This window comes from Salvelinus fontinalis, chromosome 3, assembly GCF_029448725.1.
Source record: "Salvelinus fontinalis isolate EN_2023a chromosome 3, ASM2944872v1, whole genome shotgun sequence".
NCBI classification, from domain to species: Eukaryota; Metazoa; Chordata; class Actinopteri; order Salmoniformes; family Salmonidae; genus Salvelinus; species Salvelinus fontinalis.
In genome coordinates this window covers 9,266,417-9,288,534 of record NC_074667.1, presented here as the reverse complement: position 1 = coordinate 9,288,534, position 22,118 = coordinate 9,266,417, and the positions used below count along the sequence as shown (strand labels likewise).

Here is a 22,118-nt window from a genome sequence, read left to right as displayed (position 1 = left end):
AAAGAACCATAAAAATAGAGTTTTACATAGCCCCAAAAAGAGTTCGAACCATAGCGAAATCTTTTTTTTGGTGCTATATAGAACCTTTTTTTAATGGTTCTTTCTAGAACCTTAGGAAAGGGTTCTTTATAGCACCATGCAGGTTCCAATTAGAACCTTATGAGCATTGTTCTTTATAGAACCGTCAAAAAAAGGTTGGTTACAAGCCAAAGAACCCTTATGTGGCACTATATAGAACCATTTGTTTTTAGTGGGTATGTTTACTTTTGTTCATTCATTTTTTTGCTCAATACATTTAGTTGAAACCCCATTTGACATATGTAGGCTATGAAGTACATGTCAGGGATTCAATTAGTTGTTTTATAAAAGCTTGACGTATATAATAGAGGATGTACTTGAAAGGAGGGCATATCACACTACAAGTCTTCTCAAATTCTTTATACAATCTGGCTGTTCATCCCAACAACCATGGCAACTATAGCTTAAATGAAATAGATCCCTCAGTCCATTGTAACCTATTTGGTATACCTTGTGCTGTCAGGAACATAATTCTCTATCAAGACAAATGAATGACTTTGAAAGCCTTTTATGCAAACTGTAATTTAAAGTTAAGCGAAAATTGTGTAGGCTATTTGCAGTCTCATGTGTGGTCATCAATCTATGTAAGAATGGAAATCTCCAATAAAACATTGAACCTGAGTTTCACATAGGGCAAGATGAATCATGTGTTATCTCTGTGGGTTAGAGGTTCATCATGTGATGTCTTCATAATGTCCCTAATAAACATCGAATTACTGTAGTTTTGGAATGACTGGTTGCATTTATGACATGCTGCAGGCCTAGTCTATGATATAATTGTTCCTCAGATTTGTCATTTAGTTCCCTTTGCTGGAATTTTTTCTAAGTGACATTGAGCTTTTAGTTACTGAAAGGGTCCGTTCATATGTCGGGGTTATTCTCCGATCTGAATGAGCATGTATGGAGTTCCCATGGACACGATAACATATTAATAGGACTGCACGTGCATCACGTTCCCTTGAACCTTTGTAACATGTGCCACGCGCAATTTGAAAGACAGTGAAGTGGAAATTGTGTGGTGGTGTCCATTTTTTATCATTCCAACCACATCCATTGTTAAATCTTTAACTGGTATGGCTCATAACTTGTTATATTACGCAAAGCCTAAACAAGATAGGTGATACGACAGTCACAGCCTTTTGGTGACATATAAATATAATTAATTCCATGCGCATATCACGGGTCAGGTGTCATTGGAGAATACCGTATCTACTAAAATAGAAGGCAAAACTTCGTTTCAACCACGCAAATGGTTTTCATCAAAATAAGTGTATTTGAGTATTGTGGCCCTTGCAGTCAACGGTATGGCTCATTATTTCGAAGAAGATTGCGAATGTTATAGAATTGCTGTTTTATTGTGACCGCTCAAAGCTTGCTCCTCGAGCCACAATGAGAATGCTTTGTGGTCTTTCCTTTGAACCTACTGAAAAATAATGAATGTTTTGATAGCCAGCGTGAGTATGGGAGTGATTTTGTGCGCAAATACTCTGGTGAATCTGGTCGTTCAACTCGTTCATTTGATATTTCTCTGGCGTTTTTAGCTCATTGCCTTATAAGGAAAGGAAGTCGTGCCTGTCTGCAATAGGCTGAACATTACCGCCTGCATGAACTGTTCTCCTTTAACCCTTGCGCTGCTGAATTTTATTTACGTTTAAAATGATACTCGACGCTTGCGCCTTTATACCGAAAACATATAACGAAATAATTAACAATATAGACAAATACCAATACTTTTACAATGTGTAGGCTTATACAATATAACAGATTTGATAAGCCAAATATACGTGCGTGTGTGCATGTGTGTGTGTACGCGCGCGCGCGCGTGTGCAACCGTGCGTGTGCGGCGACTATAGCGCACTTGTCAACATGTCCAACCTGTTTTCATGTGTCAAAGAGACAGCGGGCATAAGAGACATACGAACCACCACCAGCGGAAATAACTGTGCTGTTGTAAGGTGCAAAAAAAGCAAACGCACTTTTTTTTATATGTGCCAGAGGTAGGCCCATGCGTCTCTCGCCCAAGTGATAACGCAGCGGCTGGGGCCCGTCAGAGTCGGATGGCAGAAAGAAACGAGGTGGAAGAAATGCCAACGGGGTTTAAGACCAACTGATGTGACCTACATATCTCTGACACAACCACGGGCCTTTGATGTGCAGAGAAAATTCAATAGATGCCCCGTACCGCGACACTGGCGCTCGGTAATGGCTCCACATATGACCTTGTATCAAGAAGGACAGATAATATGGATGGAAAGGGTAGATCTTTATGGAAAATGCCTACCAGCACGACGCATCCTTGCACATCCATTTGGGTATGTTAGCCAAGTCACTAAGGCGAATAGGAAAGCTCACGTTTATGGACTTTCTTTCAAAGATCCCTGTGTGAAGTCTTTGGAAAAAGATGAATAATAATATGGGAAACCCATATTACAGTCATCACAGTCATATAAGGGGGATGATGGTTATTATTAGTATAATGTGTAAATTAGATTGGGGAGTGATTAATAAGATCTTCTATACCTTCATTAGCTGCACATCGTGTTTCAGTGTGCATAATGTTTGTTTTCTATCGGGGTTATATGCTCAAGGTACCATTTATTGATCTGTATCATTCAGTTGTGGGCTACATTAGGCCTACCAGATCCATAATGAACTGTTACATATATTTATTTTGGAGTGGGACCCCAAAGTTGCATTTCAGTAGGCCTATTGATGATGAGTCACTCACACAATGACATTCCCTTCATTTATCCGTCGGTCTCAGCCTTTAAAGAAACCAGGGCTGTGTCCTTTATAAATATCTAGCATACACCTGTAACAATTGTGAAAACGTTAATGAATACATTAACAAATAGGCTACATTAATTCAAATAGATCGAAGGAAATGGGCATGGAGCATAGGCAATGGCAGCCTTGATTCCTTTTTTCATGATTTGCATGACATGCGTAAAAGGCAGTAATTGCGTAAAAGGGAAATATTCAGTCACAATTCCCAATTTGACATATCATAACACATTATTATCCTTTTCATAGCACCCTCTTGCAGTTCCATTTCACCCTACACATCCCATGGGCTAAAAGCATGAAACCCCCAAAAGCGCCTCCCCCTCCTGACGTCACATCAATGGCTCTTTGCATGAACTGTTTTCTGCAACCCCTTCTCGTGTGCAAAGCAAAACGTATCGCACTGCCGCTGCCAACGAATTCCGACTAGAGCGAGAGGGAAAGAGAGGGAAGATCGGAGTGAAGGGAAATCTCCCGTATCAATTTGAACGACGGAAAAACAGCACAAAAGCGGGCAGGGTGACATTTTCTACAGCCTTTGGAAGAGAAACCTTCCCCTTGCATTGAAAATGGAGCTACCCGCCGCGGGAGAGCACGTCTTTGCGGTGGAGAGCATCGAGAAGAAGCGTAATCGAAAGGTTTGAAAACACTTGAAATATATGATTGCTCAATATCCACATACAGGGTCATTTGGTATCGCTATGCAATATATTGCGTAATTGATGGAAGTAAATAATGTTGTTGTTGTGATTTTGCAGATAGACTATAATGTCAAAGAACCGCTTATAATCAAATTAACCAATATGTTCTCTCATCTCCGTATAGGGGAGGATGGAATACCTAGTCAAGTGGCGAGGATGGTCTCCAAAGTAAGTTAGCTTTGAAAATACTATAGCCTACTTTAGTACTACCTTAGTAATGCAAATTAATATTTCAAGTTTTCAAGTGTGTGTTGGTGTTTGTGTGTGTGTGTGGCGTGTGCGTCTTTGCGCGCGTTGAAGCGAATGTTTGATTCGATCGATGCCGCTTAGGATGCCATCACTAATTTATGTGTTGAGCGAAAATGAAGGTAACGTGGGGTAACTAACCCCCAAGAACATTTTCTAGTAATTAACTCTTAAAATCTTATTTAAATTAAATAAATCTAATAATTAAGCAAAATGGCATTGCACATCTCACTATTAATATCCACTATGATGAGGTTTTGATTTAAGGTTCCTCTCTTTATTTTCACACAAAATCACACCCAAATCATCCTACAGTATAAAGAAAATGACTGTAAATCAATTAAGTTATTTGTAGATGATTTGGACTTGCAATATGATTGCCCTAATGGTATATCTATAAAAAGTTTATAGATCTAACGTAATTTGAATTTATATATGGGGAGGCAGTTACCCCGGGGGCTTGTTACCCCACGTTACCCTAATCACCCTCATGATTCCCATAAAGTAACCTATTTGCTTGTGTTGACTCTCTGAAATATACTTCCTAGCAATTATTAACACTTTATAATGGCCTATTTCCAGAGTATAGGCTACACTTTGCTCTTACTTTATTACATATCTATCAATAATATGCATAATGTTTAGGTTTTGATATAGGCCTATTTGGTCAAGACTGACTGCTAACTGTTAACAGCTAACCTGATTACAGAAGTTGCCTAGCTACTTTTACCGTCAGCGACCAAACAGATGACGGCCACATTTGATATATGGTTGTAGTTTGGTTGATAGAAGGCGACCTCTGTTGATATTAATGTCTCTCTCTCTCTCTCTCTCTCTCTCTCTCTCTCTCTCTCTCTGTCTCTGTCTCTGTCTCTCTCTCTGTCTCTCTGTCCTACTTTCTGTCTTAATAGATATAACACATGGGAACCAGAAGAAAACATTCTCGACCCGCGACTGCTTGACGCTTTCCAGAACAGGTGAGTTTGACAGACTCGATTTGACGTGCCGACCTTGTGTAGTCAATGGGGGTGGGGGGCGCTGCTCTGTGCCTGTGCGCGCACAGCGCACCACTTCTATCCCGTGGTGTGCGTAAAATGTGCCCTAATTGAATTACATTTTCCTATGGCCATGTCAAAACTTTTCAAATCTCTAAAAAGGGCATGATGCAATCACAAGTAAAAACCTTTTTTTTTTTTTATCTCAATAGGCCTACAATAGCAGTAGGCCTACAATAGCAGTAGGCCTACACAGTGACCACACAAATCGGATTGAAAACATTCTGGAAAGATTGCGTATGACTGTTACAGTTTCGTGGTCGACCATATTGGACAATGAATTGTCCCTATGTGATATTCTTAGGCCTATAATAATAGATTGATTGATTTTAGTTTGCCCATACCACAATAGGCTATCATCTTTCACAGGCTGTGTGCTTATGCAGACACCAGGGCCAAATATTCCTTGACAGCATGCTTTGTCTTGTCCCCCATCCCCGCTTCAGCTCACCATGTATTGGATGAGGAAGGCACTGAGAACAACATTAGACAAAAAAGCGCCCTAGGCTTCTAATTATAGGCGATATTCCTGTAACAACCTTAGAAGCATCCGCTTGAAATCGCCGTTGTGCCTTTCCAAGATGCCTTGTTTGCTGGACAGGCGTTACTGTTAACCGGTAATTGCTAAACCTCCCGTGGGGGTTTTCTGGACGTGAACACACAACTACAACTGCACTATGGCGCAAAAACCATGCAGTGACTCGGCCTGTCGTCGGGATTGCTGTCATTCTCTCCCGTCGTGTGCGCACACCAGCTTTTAACAGAGACCGGTCAATCAGTAGGGAAAATGTTGACGGAGGGCGGTGTCTGTTTTCGCCATTATCTCTGTCTCTGAACGGGGGAGTTTTTATTGTAGCTAATTACGTGACTCTCCAGGGGCCTCACCGGGCAGAGTACCAGGCTATGAAAATATACTGAGTCGCCACGGTAATTAGATGTGCTCGAGGAGGAAGGGGGGGGGGGTGGGTTGACAGCAGTACTCATTGGGTATTGAATTACTGCTCTTGAGAAAGCATGGAAAACAGTGGACTATAGGAAAAGTATCCTATCCACCAGTTACTTAGTCTATAGATGTGTAGTTCATTCAGACCCTGAATCTATTCCATCCTTATATGGATTGAATGTTGAACTGGAAAACTATTCATTCCGTGTGGAAATTATTTTTGGAGTAATGCAGATTTAGTCCGGCCTAAACCATACATTACTTGACATGAGAAGGACTTTGATATGCAGCAACGCTTGGTAAACAAGTAATAAGGTTATATGCCTGTAGACGCTACACTACATTAAGTATGATATTTGTAATTCGTGTCTCATGGGTTCAGTTAGAGGATCTAGTGGTAAACATGGGGATATGACTGAGGGGTATTCCACTGATGTTTCATGTCACCAATTAGGATTAAATTGTGCATGGGATTTTCCCATAAATGACTGCATTGCATTACTGTATTTCATTATTGTTAGTACAGCATCATTGCATTAGCAATGAAAGTACTTTATTGTGTGTGTAGTCCCCTTTTTGTAGTTAAAGTACTGGATTCTGACCTAAATACAGTTTAAATTCCAATAAGATTTGAAATATCAATGAACCCCCCCCTGCTGCCTAACTCTGTTACATTATGTTGTTAACTACTAAATCATGTATTATTGTGGATGGTTTGAGTGACATGCTGGTGTTTTCTGACTTTCACAGGGAGAGATACGAGCAGCTTATGGGATATCGCAAAAGAGGGCCAAAGCCAAAGCACCTGATCGGCCAGGTGAGTCTTCACATATTTTGGAGGGTGACAATTAACTCCTTGATCACTATACATTTGATCAAATACATGTTACTATTAATGTTACTGTAAGAGATTACGAGTAAATCTTTGCCATCCAGCACTAAGACCAACACATTCTTTAATTGAGACGGGCTTTATAAGAATTCTAAGTCCTTTATAAGACTACAGAATAGGTGTTAAAATCTAAATGACTGTCACATAGATTAGGGGCACATGCTGTTGATAGACTGGGTAGATTAGGTCTCCAAAATCTCTTCAATCTTAAAGCAGTGACTGAAAAGTACATCTAGACATCAATCACAAATCGAAAGAGCAAAAGGAACCCCCTCCAGGTAGTGTTTTTTCCTCTCAGGGCGGTGTTGGTGGTAACACATAGGAGGAAGTCAGTGATGGGGCACAAAGCAGTCTATGGCATTCCTCAGAGCTGAGGTCAGAGTGGCTATAGGAGCCACTCTGAAATGTAACTCTGGTGGCCAGGAGGGTGGGAGGGCTGACAAAATATGTATGAAAGGCCCTCACAGAACTAAACACAAGTTTAGAACTAAACACAAGTTTAGGGCTCAGGACTCACTCAAAGGTCATCTAGAGGGCACCATTTGATGATGGCATTTTTCTAACCTTCATTACAGAGAGAAAGTCAGTCAGATAGTCATGTCAACAAGTCCGCTCTATCAGTTAACTAACAGCTGTGTTTTTCTCAGGTCCCATCCTTTGCCCGGAGATCCAGCGTTCTCTCAGGCCTTCAGGAGACCACCCTGGACGAGGACAACCGGCAGAAAGTGGACCCCATCCAGACACTGCGCTCGCAGACCCAGCAGTACCAGTTGAACAGCAAGAAGCACCACCAGTACCAGCCCCTGCTGGCCAAGGAGAGGGAGGCCGAGCAGCAGGCCAACGGAAAGAAGAAGCTCTACTACCAGCTCAACAGCAAGAAACATCACCACTACCAGCCTGACCCCAAGATGTACGACAGCACCCAGTGCATGAAGCCCAGGGAGGCCACCAAAGCTCCAGAACTGCCCACCAACCACAGCTGGAACCTGCCTCCTGCGCTGCAGCAGAAGTGGGTCCGGGACAAGGACTCTGGCTGCCTGAGCAAAGTCAAGGATATTACCATGGAGCTAAAGAAGCTTCCGGCTCACCTCAACGACCACAGTGGCGAATCGGAGCAGAGCAAGGCCACGGCCAAAGAGGACGCACCGCTGTTGAAGGCCAACGATGTCAGCGACAGCAAGCTGAAGATTGTCAAGAACAAAAACAAGAATGGACGCATCGTCATTGTCATGAGCAAGTACATGGAGAACGGCATGCAGGCGGCAAGGATTAAAAACGGAGATGTGGAAACCCTTGACGAACCGCAGCCGGGCAATGATGATGATGCTGCAGAAAATCAACTTGAAAAGATGAGGCTCGTCCAGAAACTGGGTCTCACCAACGGATTCGCGAAAGACTGCAACAAAGACGTTAAGTTACACGTCCTCAACTCAGGATCTAACGGATCTAACGTATTTAAGTGTCCTGCTGAGAAGTTCGACTCACCCAAAATGGAGCTTAGTGCGACAGAGCAGCCCCTGAGGCTGACCACCAAACCTAACCTTGCCCCTTGGCCCTTTGAGATGGGAGTTCATAGAAGGACCCAGCCAGTAAACGGCTCCTCTCCAGCCCTGAAACGTCACCTTTCAGAGGCAGACAAGGGCGAGGACCGGGGTGGCTGTAAACGGTTTCTAAACTCCCGGAGTATCAGTGCACCCTGCACTGTGTCCTCACCGCCTCAGAGCAACTCCATGGACCAAAATGGCCACCATAGCCACAATGGCCACCAGGACTATGACTTCCTGGAGTCTAACCAGGACGAGCCCATGGACCTCAGCTGTGTGAGGTCCAGAGGGGAGGCTCCAGTTCCCACAGAGACACAGGTGGCTCCTTCTGCTGAGGAGGAGAAGACTGCAGAACAGACAAAACCGCCATTGGCTATCACAACAGAACATACTGTGGAGGAGGAGCCTTTTGCTTCATTCAAGCCTTTCCTTGGGAATATAGTCATCACGGATATTACAACAAACTGTCTCACGGTGACATTTAAGGAATACGTTACAGTGTGACGAAGCTGAAAAAGACGATCTGAGGACGAGGGACTAATAGCAAATGTGTGAATATGTACAAATGTGTTTTGGAACATATTGGTATTTTCAGATGTTTGAATGTAAATAAGAGCCCTTACAATTTGCATTTAGTGGGGTTGAGATTCATTTTGTTTCGGGTTCCTAACCCTTCTATAATTTGTATGTACGTAGCTTTGGCTATCATTCTCTAAATGAGCCCCCGAGTTCTTGTCATACTTGATGATGTAAGCTTCTAATTGAGTTACAAACTACTTTAGTATATGCTATTTGACAAATGGTATCAGGGCTCAGTGAAAAAGCACTTACTCTTGTAAATAATTATTTACTTTTTATAGAGGCTTTATATCCGTTTTGCTTTACAGTCTTTGTTTAAGGTCTATATATTGAGAAAGAAAAAGTCTATATATTGATTATTGGTAAATGACACCCTCTTTCGGTTTATTTGCCTGTGTGTGGTGTTTGTGCACGCAAGTAAATACGTGTGTGTGTCTGTGCGTACATGTGTAGCGAGGTTGCAAAATGATGGGCCGTGTGTGCGCATGTGCAGTACTAGTCAAAATTTGGACACAACTACACATTCAAGGGTTTTTCTTTAATTTTACTATTTTCTACATTGTAGAGTAATAGTGAAGACATCAACACTATGAAATAGCACATATTGAATCATGTAGTAACCAAAAAAGTGTTTTAGATTTTAGATTATTCAAAGTAGCCACCCTTTGCCTTGATGACAGCTTTGCACACTCATGGCATTCTCTCAACCAGCTTCATGAGGAATGATTTTCCAACAGTCTTGAAGGAGTTCCCACATATGCTGAGGTTTTCTTCGACTCTGGGGTCCAACTCATCCCAACCCATCTCAATTGGGTTGAGGTCTGGTGATTGTGGAGGCCAGGTCATCTGATGCAGCACTCTCCTTCTTGGTCAAATAGCCCTTACACAGCCTGGAGGTGTGTTTTTGGGTCATTGTTCTGTTCAAAAGCAAATGGTAGTCCCACTAAGCGCAAACCAGATGGGTTGGCGTATCGCTGCAGAATGCTGTGGTAGCCATACTGGTTAGTTGTGTGCCAGGAATTCTAAATAAATCACTGACAGTGTCACCAGCAAAGCACCCCCACACCATCACACCTCCTCCTCCATGCTTCACAGTGGGAACCACACATGCGGAGATCATCCGTTCACCTACTCTGCATCTCACAAAGACATGGTGGTAGAAACTAAACATCTCAAATTTGGACTCATCAGACCAAAGGATAGATTTCCACCGGTCTAATGTCCATTGCTCGTGTCTCTTGGCCCAAGCAAGTCTCTTCTTATTATTGGTGTCCGTTAGTAGTGGTTTCTTTGCAGAAATTTGACCATGAAGGCCTGACTCACACAGTCTCCTCTGAACAGTTGATGTTGAGATGTGTCTGTTACTTGAACTCTGTGAAGTTTTTTTTTGTGCTGCAATTTCTGAAGCTGGTAACTAATGAACCTATCCTCTACAGCAGAGGTAACTCTGAATCTTCCTTTCCTGTGACGGTCCTCATGAGAGCTAGTTTCATCATAGTGCTTGATGGTTTTTACGACTGCACTTGAAGAAACTTTAAAGGTTTCTGCATTGACTAAGCTCCATGTCTTAAAGTAATGATGGACTGTCATTTCTCTTTGCTTATTTGAGCTATTCTTGCCATAATATGGACTTAGTCTTTTACCAAATAGGGCTATCTTCTGTAAACCAACCCTACCTTGTCACAACACAATTGATTGGCTCAAACGCATTAAGAAGGAAAAAAGTTCCACAAATTAACATTAACAAGGCACACCTGTTAATTTAAATGCATTCCAGGTGGCTACCTCATGAAGCTTGTTGAGAGACTGCCAAGAGTGTGCAAAGCTGTCATCGAGGCAAATGGTGGCTACTCTGAAGAATCTCAAATATAAAATATATTTCGATTTGTTTAACACTTTTTTGGTTACTACATGATTCCATATGTGTTGTTTCATAGTTTTGATGTCTTCACTATTATTCTACAAAATAGAATAATAGAGAATAGAGAAAATAGAGAAAATAGAAAATAGAGAAAAATAAAGAAAAACCCTGGAATAAATAGGTGTGTCCAAACTTTTGACTGGTACTGTATGTGTGTGTTTGCAAGATGGACATATTCAAACAAGGAAGATAGAAGTCCATTGCTTGGACAGATCAGGAGAGCCAAACAAACAGGGCCTCCCGGGTCAAACTGCACAAGTCAATGAAGGAGCTTAGAGTTAACATGTACTTTGCACTGTTGTAGGCTGGCTGAGGGGGGTGAATGGCTGCTGCGAAGGGGGTGGCCTTAGCCTCTTATCTGAGGTTAACGTTTAGGAAGATAGATATTACTGGTTTCAATTATTGTAAATATGTGAAATACCCACTAATATCATTCATTCCCTGTAGTGCTGTAACAATGTGGCATTTTAAATATCAATTCAAGTCCCATTGGCCTAGTTCTTTCTTCAAGACCCATAACATGGATATTATTAATAAAAAAAATAATGCTATGTTTATAATTGATCCTATTTATTGTAGCTATTCACCATTAATGAGAAACATGAAGGGAAGTTGGAAGTGATCTATATCGTATTAACTTTAGAAGGTCTTGCACATCAACTAACAATCACATTGACCTTTTGTTGAAGTAATGATGAATTCACCTACATGTCATATTCAGAATGTAAACTATGGGTGATTAAATCAACATTACAGTTTACACAGGTGGTCTTTAATGTTCAATGCATTTAAGGAAATGTCCGGCTATTCTTTTGTTCACACCGTTTTCTTCATTCTCCGTCATGACTAGAAGTACAGAAGTAATTGTGAACGGTGTTCTCATAGCCTGCACTCTAATGCTCATGAGTTTGATAGGCCTATGGCCTTTTGTGGGCTTATAACACTGTTAACTTGAGCCTATAACAGTTTTATAACACTGTTAATATTTCAATTGCGTTCAGTGTTTTCATTTCAAGGGCATGGTATATGGTACCCTAGGCTAGTCTGTAGCCTATTCTGGTATCATCAAAAAACATGAATTAATGGGACCTTCTCAGTGTTCTGTTTGAAACCCCTTTCAGCACATGGTTCTTTAAATATGCATTGTAACTGCTTTTAAGAGGGACTTTGTTGTTTATGTGAGCAGACTAAACTGAAAAGGCTTCTTCTGATGTGTTTTTGCGAGAATAAAATTGTAAGAAAGTTATGGGCCGAATCTCTTCTTTTTGGGCTACGTGACTATGCATGATCAGATGTTAGGGTGATGCAGATCTACATTGTTTCGAGGGTGTCTTCGGGTGAGCAAAAGACGATGAACTGCGGTCTTGCAACACAATCTTGTAGAAACCGCATGACTTGCTTCTTGCACTGGAGGTTAAAATAGATGCAGTACTAACCTCGCTTCCTGGCCTGCTGCAGGGCTGGCCCTAGCCTTTTGGGAACCCCAAGCAAAATTTTGTTGGGCCCCCTCCACTTTGCGGGCAAAACATTTTTGTGGCTTATTGCCATGTCTTATTCCAATGTAATTTGGTGAGTGAGAGTGAGTGACTAACCAGTGGTTTAAAGTAATTAAGTAAAAATACTTGAAAGTACTACTTAAGTAGTTTTTTGGGGTATCTGTACTTTACTTGACTAGTTATATTTTTGACAACTTTTACTTTTACTTCATACATTCACAAAGAAAATTATATACTTTTTACTTCATACATTTTCCAGGACACCCAAAAGTACTTGTTACATTTTGAATGCATAGCAGGACAGGAAAATCGTTAAATTCATACACTTATCAAGAGAACATCCCTGCTACTGCCTCTGATCTGACGGACTCACAAAATACATGCTTTGTTTGGAGCATGGCCCTGGCTATCCGTAAATTAAAATAAACAAGAAAATGATGCCGTCTGGTTTGCTTCATATAATTAATATGAAATTATTCATACTTTTACTTTTGACACTTAAGTATATTTTAGCAATTACATTTACTTTTGATACTTAAGTATGTTTCAAACTAAATACTTTTAGACTTTTACTCAAGTAGCATTTTACTGAGTGACTTTCACTTTTACTTCAATAATTTTCTATTAAGGTATCTTTACTTTTACTCAAGTATGACAATTGGGTACTTTTTCCACCACTGTGAATAACTATAGAAATGGGGGCCCCCTGGAAGTCAGGTCCCCTGGGCACGTGCCCTGCGTGCCTGGTCAGTAATTCAACCATGGTTACTACAAGTTTAGATACATGGTCTAGACTAATTCACCAAACAAACAAAAAATTGGGGAGGTATGGGGGGGGGGGGGGTGTCGCTTATGCCTAGGGCCGGCCCTGCCTGCTGAGTTGAGATTCTTTCTTGATGCACAAAGGTTAGCAGCAGGCTAGAGAACTCTGTAGACATATGTGTTGGTCACACTCATTATACAATAGTGCTTTAAGTTGTGTCAAAGGCGTTGGGGCAAATGCATATAGACCTAAGGACAATCACAGTAACCTAACTTCATGCTCTTTTACAATAAGCTCTCCTAGTTTCAGATGACATCTCATCCATGGTCAGTTTCAAATAGATACACTGTTTGGGGTCAATTAGAAATGTCCTTGTCTTTGAAAGAAAAACACGTTTTTGGTCCATTAAAATGACATCAAATTGATCAGAAATACAGTGTCGACATTACTCTTAAGGATTGGTCCCTTTTTTTCAATTTTCGCCTAAAATGACATACCCAAATCTAACCGCCTGTAGCTCAGGCCCTGAAGCAAGGATATGCATATTCTTGGTACCATTTGAAAGGAAACACTTTGAAGTTTATGGAAATGTGAAAGAAATGTAGTCGAATGTAACACATTAGATCTGGTTAAAGATAATACAAAGAAAAAAACAACTGTCTGTATTTTTTTGTACCATCATCTTTGAAATGCAAGAGAAAGGCCATAATGTATTATTCCAGCCCAGCTGCAATTTAGATTTTGGCTACTAGATGGCATCAGTGTATGTGCAAAGTTTTAGACTGATCCAATGAACCATTGCATTTCTGTTCACTTTTGTATCAAGACTGCCCAAATGTACCTAATTTGTTTATTAAAATAACTTTTCATTTTGAAAATTGTGCACTCTCCTCAAACAACAGCATGGTATTCGTTCACTGTAATAACTACTGTAAATTGGACAGAGCAGTTAGATTAACAAGAATTTAAGCTTTCTGCCAATATCAGATATGTCTATGTCCTGGAAAAAATTATTGTTACTTACAACCTTATGCTAATCGCATTAGCCTACGTTAGCTCAACCGTCCCGTGGAAGGGACACCAATCCCGAATAAGTTTTTAATGTTGTAAATGACTATTGTATGCATGATTGTGTGATGTTTTTATTGGCCAGTCTGAGATATGGCTTTTTCTTTGCAAATCTGCCTAGAAGGCCAGCATCCTGGAGTCACCTCTTCACTGTTGACGTTGAGACTGATGTTTTGCGTGTACTATTTAATGAAGCTGCCAGTTGAGGACTTGTGAGGTGTCTGTTTCTCAAACTAGACACTCTAATGTACTTGTTCTCTTCAGTTGTGCAACGGGGCCTCCCACCCATCTTTCTATTTCCGGTTAGAGCCAGTTTGCGCTGTTCTGTGAAGGGAGTAGTACACAGCGTTGTACGAGATCTTCAGTTTCTTGGCAATTTCTCATATGGAATAGCCTTAATTTATCAGAACAAGAATAGACTGACGAGTTTCACAAGAAACTGAACAAGAATACTGGACAATTTTAAGTGACCTCAGACCTCTAAGTGACCTCAAACTTTTGAACGGTAGTGTATATACAGTAAATGTTGAAGGACAGTATCTTATCTAATTCCTTATTCCAAGCTGACGAAACTCAACTCTACGGTGAAGGTTGTTTCTGATGAAATCCACCAACTCCACCTATTCACCCAAGGTCAATACTTCAACATTTTTAAATTATGAAACACTTACCTTGTACATATGTTTGTCATCTGTAGTTGCATGCCTTTCTTTGTTTGCTGAAATCAATACTTTTGAATAAAACATTAATCAAATACAACCACGGACTGTTTCCTTGTTGGGATTCAATTGGCACATGCACATTTGTGCTGAGGTCCCATCTTAGAGCAACAGCAATGAGCAAAAAGTCTGCAGTTGTATATGATTAATGTTTATTGAAAAAGTATGGAGTTCAGCAAACAAAAAAAAGGCATGCAACTACAGACGACGAACATAGGTACAAGGGAAGCGTTTTATACATTTGCAAAAGTGTTGTATTGACCTTGGGCAAATGGAAGTAGTCAGAGCTGAATTCCACAAAGCCTGGTCTCTACTCAACTCTGTTGCTGGAGTTAATCAGAGACTTCCTTCACCATGGAGTTGAGTTTAGTCAGCTACCTTCTTACAGGGTACAACCCCATAATCCATGGTTGTTGTTCACATGTGAGTAAATGACTGAGTTTCTAGCCTAGGCCTATGAAATCCACCTTGGATGCATATGGTTTCATTCACAACATGGATGAAGCTGTCCAACAAAACGGGTTGTCTATTTGCAACTGAAGAAAGAAAGCCTATTTATCAACACACGTAAGGCCAATGAGGCCTTTGTCGCTTATGTAGGCTAATTTGCAAGCATATTCATTAGTTTTGTTGCAATCAGGTGGCTCCATGGGCTTGTAACCTACTTGCAGAAGTTGGCACAATAATCCAAAAAACAACATTCAATGGATGGCATTATTGAACTATTAAAATTGCTATATAATTATAGGCTGCAGGCCTATTTCCATCGAGATGATTTACCATGGTGCGTCATTGAACCATTTCTATTGAAGGAAGACATTTATACTCCTCCTATAATTCCTCATAAATTAATTTAACCTTGGAAACTATGCAGATACAATTAGATCTATAGGCTACGCTCAAATAGATTATACCTTGTAAGTGGGGGTGACGCAATGTTTAGCTGATCAGACGTAGGCCTAAGAAAGCTATATGACCCTGAAAAATCCCAATCCTCATAAATCAGTCATTGCCCACAATAATGGTAATGAATAGGGTGAAACAATTATACAGTTGCAACTATCTCGGTCTTCAACTAACCAACTTGATCTGCCTCCTCATGCCAGCTCTTCCCCCCTGCCAATCCATTCTCATAAATGATTTTGAAACCTTTTGATGTTACATGGACAATGTGGTAACAAATTGTAAAAAGCAGGGTATCTAGCTACAAAGTGACCTGCAAAACCGGGTTTTATGGCATGTTTTGTAAGTCTAATCATTTTTCCGAATTACAGAGATTGCTGCAATTACTTCGCATGCACCTTTGACATTCATTTCTCCAGAAAATGAAAACGTGGGTCCCTGCCCTTAGGTCTATTTAAAAAAAAGTTTGGTATACTTTTTGGTCCAATTTGTTTGAAGTAAAGCATGTCCTCTCTCTAACCTGCACGCCCTGCACACACACACACACACACACACACACACACACACACACACACACACACACACACACACACACACACACACACACACACACACACACACACACTCTCTCTCACACACTCACACACACACACACACACACACACACACACACGCACACACGCACACACACACACACACACACACACACACGCACACACACACACACACACACACGCTAAATTGCAGATTGACAGGAAATCTATTTATTATAGAAGCATTTTCCGTACTGGATTGGAGTGATGATATTTGTTTTGTTATTTTACAATGGCACTAAAAGTTTTCTCATTCATAAATCCATCAGCTGTTGCTGTGTATTTCCTGGTTGTTTGTTCATGCATGATTCAAATGTAATTGTTTTGTCTATAAAGCCAATGTTTCTGTGTACCCTACATATTTGTCAGTGTTGGCAAACAAATGTTGACATTTTGGCTTATATGGTAGCCTATATAGGCTATGCCCTGCATTTGCCACAATGCTAAGCTAATTTATGTGGGAAAATATGACAAATGCGCTCATCCTGTGGCCGATTTATCATCCGTCTTCCCCTATTTGTCATGCAGTTTTTTTTAGATAGTAGATTTACAAACGCAACTAGGGACAGTATAAAGTGTGAAGAATTCAAGTTAAATTATCATCAACATGGCGGACTGAGTGTAAATAGAGTCGTCGCAGATGCACAGTCGAGAGCAAAAGTTGCCCTTAGCCCCTACGCCTCATTGCGAAACTTCAGGGATGATGTGTCGCAAAAACCCATCGGCTTGATAAACCACAACCGCAGTGCAGAAGTCTTTATTCTCGACCATTTTATTTCATTCCATTGCCGCGGAGCCCCCGAATAAAAAAAACACGGAGAACGAGAGAGAAAATGGCTGTCTCTTTTAGTCTATCCATCTTATTTTTTTATCGAGTTTTTAAAATGGGCGCATGTGACAGCACCGAAACGGATGTCAATTAAATAAACGAGACAGCTTAATGTTATGAGGTTAATATCTGTAGCCTAACTGTCTGGAGACCATAAAGTAAAAAATGTTACCAGCCTGCCAACGGAACAAACCCAACCCATTTTGTCAAGTGTTGGCTATGTGGCAATATAACAAAACTATGAACGTTTGCTTTATTATATTACATTATTAGATAAATTATGTTCTTGTTGCCTTCAACCATGGAGATATAGATATATTTTATAATAGTGTTCTAATTCCACACCCCTATCCGCGAGAGCGGTGATCACTTTTGGCGGTCTATTTCAGTCATCTCAAAATGTTCACACATGGTGTTGTTTTTCTGCAACCAATGTTACTTAATTTAGGCCTATACATTCCATTCTCTGTAAATTGTTCCTATGGGAATTATATTGTTCTAAATTATGTTTGGAAAGGATTGACATTGTGAATATGCTAGTCTATGGTAACGCGCTGGGTCTTGTGGAGTTAATGTGTTTGTAAATCAAATGAAACTCAGTGACATTTTGTACCATTGATTATTTTCAGAGATACCCTGGCTGGCCTTGTAATTTATACAATTAAGCTCTATCGAAACAAACAGAAGTTGCCTATGCCTCGTTCCCTCCCTCTGCGCACATATTCCACATCCCTCCTCCTTATCAGCAAAAAATGTAACATTGAACTTTTGTGTTGGCACAATTGTGTGGACGGAAATGTGATCTCGGTTAAAGGCCTAATGAAAAGAGCTTGAAGGTCTTGGTTATAGATGTGACGTCCTTTAATGACCAACCGGACGAAAATAAAGGTGACATTTTAATTATGTCCGATGCTAAATGTGACAGCTGTTGGCCAAGCTTTTAGACAACTAGCCCCAAGAAGTTGTGTTGTTATGCAAATCTCACAAAAATAGTTGATACGCGCAGAGGACTTGAAATGCATGATACCTGTGTGTGATGGTGTGTGTGTTTGTGTGTGAGAGAGAGAGAGAGAGAGACAGAGAGACAGAGAGAGTGCGTGTGTGCGTGCGCGCTTGTGGCAAGTATGTGTTCGCGTGTCTGCATAGAAGACGAGAAATTAAGATTCGTTCTTCCCCTTGTACATTATGTCCTTGCCTTTGCATGTTGTTCGTTTTTTCAGCTTTGCAGAGCGCCGGGTAATGGCGGTTGCCCAGATACGAGCGAACCAATAATCTTCTAACAGGTCGACCATGCACCCATATATGGCTGCAACCACTGCTGCACTCCAGTCGCGCGGATACCAATGCTTACCCTATAGAGTCCCGCAACCCGTTTTCCTCCCGTAAAGCGATGCACAAAAACCATTCCTGGCATCATGTTTGCCTGTGGAAAAAAAACAAGAGACAAAATGAAAACCTAATAATAATGTATATGACGAATAATAACACGAGGGACGGTTCAATAGCCCATCTAGCCTATTTTCTGCATGTCTTTGTCCTGTACTGCTTCTATCCCAACGGGGATTTTGAGAGCATTTACATTAGGACATGGCTTGTAATTGACTAGATGTTGATGTGTTTGCATGGATGCCGTCATGGGCCTAATTGATATCATAACAAACAATGCAATAACATGCATTGATTGGCAAAGAGGGGATCCTTTGTTTCAACCAAATCCATTGCAGCTTATCCATTGCAGCCTGTCAGCGCAATATTGCCATTAGCCTATTGTCATTCCCAATGGATCAGGATGGACCTATAGGCGTCTAATTAAGCAATGAGGAGTCTGTTCCGTGGTTTAGGCATGCAGTCCGCATTTGAGATTTGCTTTGTGTTACTGGCTGCATGGACCTGCATGTCTCTATGCTTTGGGGTGGTCCGCTATGAATTAAAATTGACATGCATGCTACACTGAACAACCATTAGGCTGTCTCAGTTAGGTTGTTCAATTATACGTTAGGCCTACCTCTTCTCTCCCTTCCTGTCGAGCAATCGGAAAAGGGTATTTAAGTATTGTTTATTAGTCAAGATCTGTGATTTGAAATATATTATGGCTGGGTCTATCAGGGAAACAATGTTGTAATAGGCCTATATGAGTTCTCCTAAACTAAACTAGTTGCTCACGAGGACCAAATGATCCCAGGGAGTAAAAGCCTATAGTCTAGAAGTATAAGATGAAGGCTTTCGTGATCTTTGCAAGCTTTGACAATGTACACGTATTGAAATGAGACAAGGCCAATACCAAAGTTGTAGGAAACGTTGTCGCTCCTCACATGTGCAAATACACTTTAACCCTAATAAAGGCCGAGATCTGAGATATATTTTAATCAATATACTTTTTGTCAAATAGTTGTGCGTCCATCTCAACTCATGTGTTGGCCTTAACAGCAATATTATCCGATTGATTATCCTATCTGATATAGCTTTATTTATGTGAATGGGCATAAATCAACCTAATTAGGACCTCATCATTCATTTAAGCCTATATTCTTAAATGGAAGAATGTTTGTGTGAAATGAATGCCTTTTTGTTCGTGTAATTTAGTTCATAATGTAGGCCTATAAACGTTTTGGGTAATCAATCTTAACTTTTGGAGTTTGTTTTCTTTAAGGGAACTTGGCGACGAGGTCTGAATTAATATGACGTTTCAAGAGGATATGGTTATCTTATTGTTATTCCTCAATTAAATATATTTGCGAATGATTTGTAGATATGTGATCAGCCAAATAGCTGTCAGATTAAGAAAATCAGTTTATCGGTCAATCGCAAACAAGGTCCAACCGAAATGTGACTTCTGCTTTTAACTCAAACCCTTCATATAGGCCTTCAGGTTTTGTGGAGAGGTGCAGGGGACTGCCACACTGGGCGCCCGGGGAGCTGTTGTTGTGGGGGGTTAAGTGCCTTGCTCAAGGACACAACAGCAGGTAATATAATCTAGGATTTGATAGGCCTACCAGCAACCCTTCGGTTGCTAGCTCACTTCCCGCCTGACCCGGGATTCTAACTGGCAACCCTCTAGTTGCTTGCTCGCCTCTAACCGCTAGGCTACCTACCTGCCGCCAATCAATTGTTGTTGTGAGTTTAACCTTTAGTTGAATGCATTGCAAATTCATGTATAGACAAATTAATGCTCTGACAAAAAAAAAATCGAATGGAAAGTTTGACAATAGTCCAACACGCGGGACATTATTGAAATTGACCTTTTTCTGATCCGACAAGTCTTTGTATGCTGTTCATTTCAATCTGTGCTACAATGCCATATACATTTTATTTTAGAGAAATAATATTGGCATAGTAATGATAATACAGATAATAACAATAATAATGATATGATAATTATTATTATTATTAATAATTAAATAAATAATTACAATAAATATCTAGGCCTATCCAATTAACAATAATGATAAATACAAGGATATTAGTATTATTATTTTATCTATTTTGGTCTGACAAACCTCTTGCTTTTACAAATGGCCTATATTGTCCACATACCCCTTCACTTGCTGTAACGTGGATAAACGCATTAGGCCTAGCTGACTGATTTATGCTGCATGTGTAAACAACAGGATGGCGTGATTTATTACACGTGTCTAATTATTTGAGCAGATCGTAATGAAAGTAAGCTAATTATTTAAAGCACCTATTTCAAGTCAGCGACCACATTTTCCGAGACTGAATGATTAGAGACCACAAAGGACAATATTTTACGGTTAGTTTTAAGTGACAGACTCGTGGAAATTATAGACCTAAATATATCCCTTGTTGAGTGTTGAAAATATGAAAATATGTTGATTAATTGAGGCCCATGCATAGGCCTATAAGCTCTATTCTAAACTTCTATTTTTCTATATGAAGCCTAGACCTACTCAATGAATTAGACTACATAGGCCTACTTCCATACCCTAACTTAAACAATAGGTCCATTTCTGTTTTGCTCAACTTTTTGGTTGGCTATAATTACATTATTTTCCGATTAGTATAAAGTTCATGTTCAGGTTAATTCATTTTATTTGAGGTCCTACCTAACAATTTGATGGCAATCGCCGACTCAAACACTTTAAAGGCTATAAATGAGGTAAATACTTATGACTAGGCTAACGGTGCAATGTGTTCTCTGATCCCAGATTCAGACATCTACGACTGTGTTCGTTAAATGAAGTCAAACGTGTATGGAAACTGTAGCTTAGGTTTGAACGAATAGCCTACTGAATGGAGACTATAATTGACACCATTTATTTCAAGAGAAATAAATACAAAACTAAAACAGCCATTTGTATTTTATTTAGTATTTATTTCACCTTTATTTAACCAGGTAAGCTAGTTGAGAACAAGTTCTCATTTACAACTGAGACCTGGCCAAGATAAAGCAAAGCGGTGCGACACAAACAACAACACAGAGTTACACATGGAATAAACAAGCGTACATGACGCTGTAGGGATCAAGATAACTAGGATAAACTATTGCACATGAATGTGATCTATAGACTATGTTCTATTTAGACATAGGACATTTCCTTTAGGCCTATATTGTCTCCTAGTCTCCTCATACAATTTACCTTACCATGACTTTAGGCTATTGATTAAGAGCACTTTAACACTGAAATATTGTATGACAGATCAGCTGATAACTGAAATGTGCACACATCCAATCTGCTTTCCTTCACCTCTTTGGCGTATTACATTTGAGCAACGTTGCTCCCATTGTTCATTTATTTTCATTCTGCACATGTTCTGCGTTTAATATCTGGCGACATATGTTTTTAAAGACCGAATAATCCGAGTAATTGATCCACCGCGCTAAAGCCACCATTTTCCCCTCAAGAATTTTCAGAAGTGGACGCTCCTCCTACTCACCTAGCAACCGCGGGTACGTAGCAACGGCTAACCCAATGGGCTTTCTCTAAATGGTTCCACTGACTGCGGTTCCTAGGCAACGCATGATTTCTTTGATGACGTCTTTTC

The 22,118-nt window shown here is 40.3% G+C and overlaps 1 protein-coding gene across 1 annotated transcript; it reads left to right on the top strand.

Annotated features, from left to right (window-relative positions):
* The first annotated feature begins 3,182 nt into the window (after nt 1-3,182).
* Nucleotides 3,183-11,989, top strand: LOC129838175 (E3 SUMO-protein ligase CBX4-like). Its single transcript, XM_055904956.1, has 5 exons — nt 3,183-3,500; nt 3,688-3,731; nt 4,721-4,786; nt 6,558-6,624; nt 7,347-11,989. Exons 1-5 carry the CDS (start codon nt 3,432-3,434, stop codon nt 8,745-8,747), a joined length of 1,647 nt encoding a protein of 548 aa, XP_055760931.1. The 5' UTR covers nt 3,183-3,431; the 3' UTR covers nt 8,748-11,989.
* Nucleotides 11,990-22,118: the final 10,129 nt, after the last annotated feature.